The following is an 8,198-nucleotide window of genomic DNA, read 5'->3' on the forward strand; positions in this document are numbered from 1 at the left end:
GCACTTGTGCGTGCCCTGTGAGAGTGTGTGCGTGTGTCCGAGTGTCTCAGGGACCCCACGCTGGGTCATCGCCTCTGCTCACACTGGGCCCCCGCCGGCCACGTGCCCCCCTGCAGATGTCGATGAGTGTTCCCTGAGTGACGGCCTGTGTCCCCATGGCCACTGTGTCAACGTCATCGGGGCCTTCCAGTGCTCCTGCCACGCTGGCTTCCAGAGCACAGCTGACCGCCTCGGCTGCACGGGTGAGACTGCGCCCACCTGCCCCACGTGGGCACCAGCCCCCAGCCCCCAGCCCCAGCCACCGTGGAGGTCCTTCCTGGCCTCAGTTCCAGACCCCACTCCTGCCCCCCCCCCCCGCCACCGTCAGCCCCGTGCTCGAGCCTGCCCTGCCTCCCACAGATATCAACGAATGCCGCACTGGGAACGGTGGGTGTGACGTGCACTGCACAAACACCGAGGGCAGCTACCGGTGTGGCTGTGGACACGGCTACTCGCTGATGCCCGACGGGAGGGCGTGTGCAGGTGCGTGGGATAGGGGATCCAACCTAGCTTGGCCCAGGCGAAGCCGGCCAGACCTGGGATGAGCCGCTGACCCCGTGGCCAGGTCCCCGGGGGCTGCTCCTCCGTCCCTGCCCGCCTACAGCCCAGCCCCCACCTCTGCTCCCCCAGACGTGGATGAGTGTGCGGAGAACCCGGACATCTGCGACGGAGGCCAGTGCGTCAACGTGCCGGGGGGTCACCACTGCCTGTGCTATGAGGGCTTCGTGGCCACGCCGGACGCGAGGGCGTGTGTCGGTAAGGAGCCAGGACCGTGGGGCGGAGGAGACAGTGTCTGACCTCACACACCAGGCCTTCCCCAGGGGGGCGCGTGGGCGAGACAGACAGCGGTCCCATCCCCGTCACGTGCAGGCGAGGGAGACAGGCTCTGCAGCAGCACGTGGCAGTCTGCGCGTGGCCACCAGTGCCCAGAGCCGACTGCCACGTGCCAGCGCCTGGGGGCTCGGATTCACAGCAGCAGATACCCTAAACCTTGCTCTTGAAGTACGTCTATCGAGCACCACTGTGTACCTGATGCACACCCCGCTCCCGGGGCTACGTCTCAAGATTGTCACACGCCGAGGCGTTTTATGCAGAGGGGGGGGCGAGCTCGATGGGAAAGGGCGCTCAGAACTGTGTTTTCTGAGACCCGCTCGGGGACCACGGGCTGTTCAGGCCGTGGTTACCGTCCTCCCCTGGCTGCGGGGCGTCACGGGGCCCCGGGAGCAGATGCGTCCTGGGTGCCCCATCAGGGCAGCGCTGGGGCCCGAGCGGGGAAGTTCCAGGAAGGGAAGGTGTAATTCTCTCCGAGGAAAGACGTGTGTGCAGCCCCAGTGCAGCTCAGCGTTCCCGATCGCGGGAGTCTTAGGAAGCCCTGAAGCGCCTCGGCTCAAATGACACAGGGAACCGTTTACTGCTCCACGCCCTTCTTGCTGCTCCCTGTTGGCGTAAAGGCTCTGAAAAGGCCTGTAGGAGAAAAACCCTAACTCTGCACGCTCTAACTGTCCTCAGCTACAAAATGCTTTCGGGAACTTGTGCCCAGTGTGTCCCACAGGGTACGCGCTGGAAAACGTGGACAAGACAGCGGTCCGGTGGCGGAACCAGAAACGGCCCCGCGGTCCCGGACACGGGCACCGAGAGCCTCCACGCGGGGGAGCGGCGTGGCAGGGCACCCGGCAACGCTCGGGCACCCCCTCCGCCCTCACCTGCTTGCCCTCCTGTCACCCCGCAGACTTGAACGAGTGTGAACTGAAGCCCCACCTTTGCCTCCACGGGGACTGTGAGAACACGAAAGGCTCCTTTGTCTGCCACTGCCCTCTGGGTTACATCATCCGGAAGGGGGCCACGGGCTGCTCCGGTGAGCTGGCGGTCGGTGGTGTGGCACCGGGGGCTCCGAGGGGCCAGCTCGGGGGTCGTGGGGTCCCTGCCCCGTCCCCCGGGGCTGAGCACGGCCAGAGTTCATTCTCCCACATCTCCGTGGGTAGGGCCTCGTGTTCAAGCGGGAACAGGACCCAGTCGGGTGCCCCTGGGGCTCCCCTCTAGCCCCCAGCTCTGCGGGCCCCAGGTGTCCGTGGCAGCGTTCCCAAAGCATGCCAGCCTGATGACGCGACACCCTACGGGGGCGAACGTTTCCACGGTTCGTTAGTCAACTGACTCAGGCTCCTAGCGCTGTCGTAACAAATTCCTACCAGTCTCAGGGCTCAGAACCGCAGAAACGTATTCTCTGTCCGGAACGGTTCCCGAGCCCGGAAATCTGAAATCAGCACGTCCGCAGGGCTGCGGGGGCTCAGAGGGGGAATCTGTCCCACGCCTCTACTGCCTTCTGGCGGTGGCCAGGAATCCCCCACGTGCCTCGTCAGCGTGTCGCTCTACTCTCTGAGTCTGTCTTCACGTGGGTTGCCTCTGTGTCTGGGTCCAAATTTCCCTCTTATGAGAATGCCAGTCGCTGGATTAGGGCCACCAGAATCCAGGATGACCCCATCCTAACCTGGTTACATCCACAAAGACCCTGTTTCCAGATAACGTCCTGTGCACAGCTTCCGGGCATTAGGACGCGAACGTATCTTTCTGGAGATACATTGATGCGGTTATTGTAACGCGTGTTAGAATCCGACGTTATGTAGCAGCCTCAAATCCATGACTCTTTAGAGCCTGTTGTTGATGTAAAGTTGGCTTTTAAAATACGTTTACCCAGGGGCGCCTGGGTGGCTCGGTCGGTTAAGCGTCCGACTTCGGCTCAGGTCACGATCTCACGGTCCGTGAGTTCGAGCCCCGAGTCGGGCTCTGTGCTGACAGCTCAGAGCCTGGAGCCTGTTTCAGATTCTGTGTCTCCCTCTCTCTCTGCTCCTTCCCTGTTCATGCTCTGTCTCTCTCTGTCTCAAAAATAAATAAACGTTAAAAAATAAAAATAAAAAAAAATATGTTTACCTAAGTAACAGTGAGGAAGCATGGGAAGCAACGTTCGGGAACCAGGAGCTCACTTGGGTGGTGGGTGGACATTGCAGAGTTACAAGGGTGAGGCTGACTTGGCTGAGGGCCCGAGATGCTGGTTTAGAAGGAAATCCTGCTTTAGGGCGAGGACGTATGCATTAGGACGGCTACTCTTCAAGTCTACCCTGAGACTCTTTCGTTCCTGTTTCAGATCACTTCAGAGGGCTGCTGGGAGTCGTGCCTTTGGGGTTTGGGAGTTTTCCTCCTGGGCTCCGGGTGATGGGGGAAGCTCCTGAGGTGGGTGGGGGGCTTTCTGGGCCAGCCCTCCCCCAGAGGGTCCTTGCCCTTTCCCTGTTGCTGTAGTATCTCCCTACTCTGGACCCGAAGCCCTATTTCTACAAAGCCCAGGCCTTGTGGGGGTGCCGTGTCCTTCCTCTCCTCTCCTGGTCCAGACCCTCCCGTGACCGGGTCCCTCTCCTTGCAGATGTGGACGAGTGTGAGCTTGGGGGACACAGCTGTGACAGTCACGCTTCCTGCCTCAACGTCCCTGGGAGTTTCAGCTGCAGGTGCCAGCCAGGCTGGGTGGGGGATGGCTTCGCATGCCACGGTGAGTGCCTGGGGGCAGGCGGTCTGGGCAGAGCAGCTGAGGTAGGTGGGGGGCAGGAGGGAGACGGGGCGGTGGGGGTGGGGGTCTGGGCCCAGGGGTGTCTGTGGGGGTCGGACAGGGCCGAGCTTGGAGGGTCCGCCTCCCTGCAGCCCCCCCCAATGCGCACACTGGGGGGCCCCGGGCTCCGTGTCCTGCAGACCTGGACGAGTGCGCTTCCCGGGAGCACCAGTGCAGCCTGAGGGCCGACTGCCTGAATGTTCCCGGCTCCTACCGCTGTGCCTGCCACCAGGGCTTCACCGGGGACGGCTTCTCCTGTGAAGGTGAGAGTGGGGTGGGGCCCGAGGGGACAGCCACGGGGGCTGGGTTCCGACTCAAACCGATCCCACCCGGTGCACGGTGCCGGGGTGCTGGAGATGATGTGACTTCATCCCCGCGGGGCCACGGGCCAGGCTGAGTCACGGGGTGGGCCGTCTTCTCCCCTGGACTCTGAATGCACGGAGCCTTCTGGACGTGGAGCACAGGAACACTAGCTTACTTCCTGGTGGCCCTCCACCCGGGTCCCGCGTGACCAGGTCTCCTGTCTCCCCGAGTCGGGGTCTGAGTTCCCGGTACTCCCCAGAACCCTGGGTGACCGTGGAGGGTTTGACCGGGGCCCCCTGCCCCCGCCCTGCATGGGTCCCGGCCAGCTGGCCCCCAGCCCTCTGCCTCTCGGGGTCCCGCAGACAGGGACGAATGTGCTGAGGACGTGGACCTCTGTGAGAACGGGCAGTGCCTCAATGCCCCCGGCGGGTACCGCTGTGAATGTGAGATGGGCTTCAGCCCCACGGAGGACCACCGCGCCTGTCGGGGTGAGACCTGGGACTGCCGGGCTGGGGGACACAGCAGGAGCAGGCTGCCAGGCAAGGCGGGCTGACCTGGGGTCCCCACAGACGTGGACGAGTGCGTTCTCGGGAACCTCTGTGTGTTCGGGAGCTGCGAGAACCTGCCCGGAATGTTCCGCTGCGTCTGCAGTGAGGGCTATGAGCTGGACCGCGGTGGCGGCAATTGCACAGGTGTGGGGTCAGCCGGGCTGTGGGGGTGGGAGGAGGGGCAGGGCTTACTGCCTCCCTGCCCTCAGATCTCTTCTTGAATGTCCTATTCTGGAGGGGGGGCTTGTCTGACCCCCATCTCCAGCAGTGCCCCCATTGATCCGTGTTCCCATCACCCTCCTCCGTTGGCATCTATCATCTTCTGAATCAATGCAGTGAATGAATGAAGGTGTACTCCCTCCACTACTACCGTCAAAATGACCTCCCACTTATGTATTTAAAACGGGGGTCAGCAAACTTTTCTGGCAAACGACCAGATAGGAAATATTTTTGGCTTTCCAGCCATACAGTCTCTGTCACAGCTACTCAACTGCCTCGTAGCTCAGAAGCGGACACACACAGGCAGTATGTAAATGAGTGGGCGTGGGTGTGTGCCAATAAAACTTTATTTACACTAACAGGCAGGGGGCTCTGGCCCACCGATAATAGCCTGCCAACCCGTGGCTTGAAAGCATGTTCTAAATGTTGGGCTTTGTAGGTTGGCTGCGTGGAACCCATGACACAGGAAACTTTCAAGGGGCAAACCTCCATCCCAAGTGGAACAGAACAGGGAGGAGAGGGGGTTAGACAGGCCAGGGCAGACCCTGGAGGCTGCTGTCCCTTCAGGCTTTCTTCCCAGGGGAGGACATGGCCTCACTGCACAGCCCCCATCCAACATTGAGGGCTTCAGCTTCCCAGGAGGAAGGTGGGAGGGAAGTGGATTGAGGGAGGGCTCCCGCTGACAGCATTCCCCACCCCCCCACCAGATGTCAATGAGTGTGCAGACCCTGTGAACTGCATCAATGGCCTGTGTGTCAACACACCCGGCAGCTACCTCTGCAACTGCCCCCAGGATTTTGAGCTGAATCCCAGCGGGGTGGGCTGTGTGGGTGAGTAAACCCTTGGCTCCAGCTGGGGATCTGATGGCAGGTGAGCTGGGGGAGCTCAGATTTACCTGTTCTTGACAAACAGGACCTTTGCCGGCCCCTGGTCAGGGCCACTGAGGCTGTGTTCTTGCACACCCTTCCACTCCTGGGGTGTGCGCACGTGCACACACACACACACACACACACACACAGCTCCCTGCCCGGGGACAGTGTCCCTGTCCATTTGTTCAGACACCCCCTTCTGTCCCTGTGCTCTACACACTCATACATACATGTACACACACAGTCACATGTGTGCACATATACACGTATGCAGAGGCACAGCCATGCACACGGGCACATGTGTACACGCAGCCGCGAGGCAGAGCCAGGCACGCATGCGCACACGGCCGCGAATCAGAGCCAGGCGCAGGCGCACGTGCACACACGGCCGCGAATCAGAGCCAGGCACACAGGCACGCATGCGCACACGGCCGCACACACAGTTACTCAGAGAGGTGCAAACACGCGCGCGCCCTCGTCTCTCCTGCCCCATGCTAACCACCCCTTTCTGCCTGTTCAGACACCCGGGTGGGGAACTGTTTCCTGGACACGCATGACCGAGGGGATGGTGGTACCTTCTGCGCTGCTGAGATCGGGGTTGGCGTCACCCGGGCTTCTTGCTGTTGCTCCCTGGGACGGGCCTGGGGTAACCCGTGTGAACTGTGCCCGCTGGCCAACACCAGTGAGTCTCCGGGTGGTGGTGGGGGACACAGGCGAGCACTCCCCAGGACTTCGGGGGTCATCTGTGCTAAGGGAGGGATACTGAGAACCAGAGAGGGAGAGGGGCTCGCCCTGGGTCACACAGCATACCTTTAGCAGTTCGTCGGCTGTGCCTCCTCGCTCCACGTGTCTCTCTGCCCTCCCTTCCTGCAAATTCTCTGTGTGTTTCTATTCGCTTGCTTCCTCAGTCCGACAGCCAGCAAACATTGAGAGTTCCTCCATGCCCTGTGCAAGGGGCTGGGGACCCAGAGCAGGATGAACCACAGCACGGCACACTGCCCCTCACCCGTATACCAGTGGTCCCCGGACTGTGGGAGTAGAGCTATCCTGAGGGTTTGTCTGAGACACAGTGGAGGCCAAGGACAGGAAGTGGATAAGGGAAGACTTCTCAAGACAAAAGGCTTAAATGAGGTTTTGAAGGATGAGTAGGAGTTTTCTAGGCAGAGCAGGGGGAAGGGTCTGTGATGCTGTGGGAGCAGCATGTGCAAAGGCCTCAGGTTCACACACCTGTCCACCTATTCAGGTGTGTGTGTGTGTCTGTGTGTGTCTGTGTCCATGTGTATATATAATATCCGGGGTCTTTCTTTCAATGGGGAAGATTTGCAGTCACACTGGTCTGGTTTTAGATCAGAAGAAATCACCCCTCTCCACCCCCAGCTGTTAGCACACAGTCCATCTGTTCATATGTTGAATGTGAACACATGTTCACACACACACACACACACACACACACACACACACACTGCCCCGTCTTCCCAGATTGGCTGAAGTCTCTCGGTGCCGAGAGGCTGAGGAGGTAAGGGGATGGAATTGGTGTGGTAGAGGGATGTGGGACCCATTCTGGAGCCCTTTTTGGGAGACCTCAATTCCCCTGCCTCCCTTGGGCTTCACCCCACAGCCCCTCAGAAGAACCTGTTTCCTTTGCAGCCGAGTATAGAACCTTGTGCCCAGGGGGCGAGGGCTTCCGACCCAACCCCATCACTGTCATTCTGGAAGGTGAGCTCCGGGCAGACCATCCACTTGCGTACTCAGTGAGCTTTTTCTCATCCCTGCCTCGCCAAAATGCACAGTTGCGGGACAGGGGGCGCAACCTCCCTCCCCAAGGCCAGGCAGTGAGGCTAAACTGTTCTCAGTTTTTGGTGAAGTCCGTTCCATCCATCCCACTACCCCTCTACTCACCCACCCATGCATCCATCCATCGTCCCCATCCAACCACTCACCCACCCATCCATCCATCCATCCCCCATCCAACCACTCACCCACCCCGTCCATCCATCCATCCATCCATCCATCCATCCATCCATCCATCCATCTATCCATCCACTCACCCATCCCCCCCATCCACCCATCCATACATATATTCCTCATTCACACACACAACTGTCCACTCACCCATCCTTCTTTCCCTCCTCCGTCCACACATACATACTCCCCCATTCAGCCATCTACTCATCTACCCATCCACCCACTTCCCACTCATAAATTCTCCATCCTTAATCCTTCCCCCTTCCCTTCCTGTCTCCCACTATTCTCCCTCCCTTCCTTAATTCCTTCCTATCTTCTGTGCATACGTACATCATCCATCTACTCACCTCCCCACCTGTCCATCCGTCCATCCATCCATCCATCCATCCGTGCACTTATTCATCTTGTCATTGATTCACTTCTTATTCATCCACTATTTTTTATATCAATCCATCCATCCATCCATCCATCCTTTTTTAAAAACTAAGCTCTATGCCAACGTGGGGCTTGAACTCATGACTCCCAAGATCAAGAGTCACATGCTCTACTGACTGAGCCAGTCAGGCACCCTTCATCCATCCATCCTTTTATGCACAGGGGGTGATAAGATTGGAGAATTCCATCCAGAGGGAACTATGTGATGGATGGATAGATGGATGGATG

At 59.7% G+C, this 8,198-nt stretch overlaps 1 protein-coding gene across 1 annotated transcript in view; it reads left to right on the forward strand.

The window, feature by feature from the left end:
* The window catches only part of FBN3 (fibrillin 3), a 62,932-nt gene that overhangs the window by 21,740 nt on the left and 32,994 nt on the right, over positions 1–8,198 (forward strand). The window contains exons 32-42 of the mRNA XM_042912867.1: positions 117–242; positions 400–522; positions 670–795; positions 1,769–1,894; positions 3,452–3,574; positions 3,772–3,894; positions 4,297–4,422; positions 4,504–4,626; positions 5,409–5,531; positions 6,091–6,252; positions 7,218–7,286. Coding sequence (XP_042768801.1) covers positions 117–242; positions 400–522; positions 670–795; positions 1,769–1,894; positions 3,452–3,574; positions 3,772–3,894; positions 4,297–4,422; positions 4,504–4,626; positions 5,409–5,531; positions 6,091–6,252; positions 7,218–7,286 — 1,350 coding nt within the window. The remainder of the gene's footprint in view (positions 1–116; positions 243–399; positions 523–669; positions 796–1,768; positions 1,895–3,451; positions 3,575–3,771; positions 3,895–4,296; positions 4,423–4,503; positions 4,627–5,408; positions 5,532–6,090; positions 6,253–7,217; positions 7,287–8,198) is intronic.

This window comes from Panthera leo, chromosome A2, assembly GCF_018350215.1.
Source record: "Panthera leo isolate Ple1 chromosome A2, P.leo_Ple1_pat1.1, whole genome shotgun sequence".
Taxonomy (NCBI): domain Eukaryota; kingdom Metazoa; phylum Chordata; class Mammalia; order Carnivora; family Felidae; genus Panthera; species Panthera leo.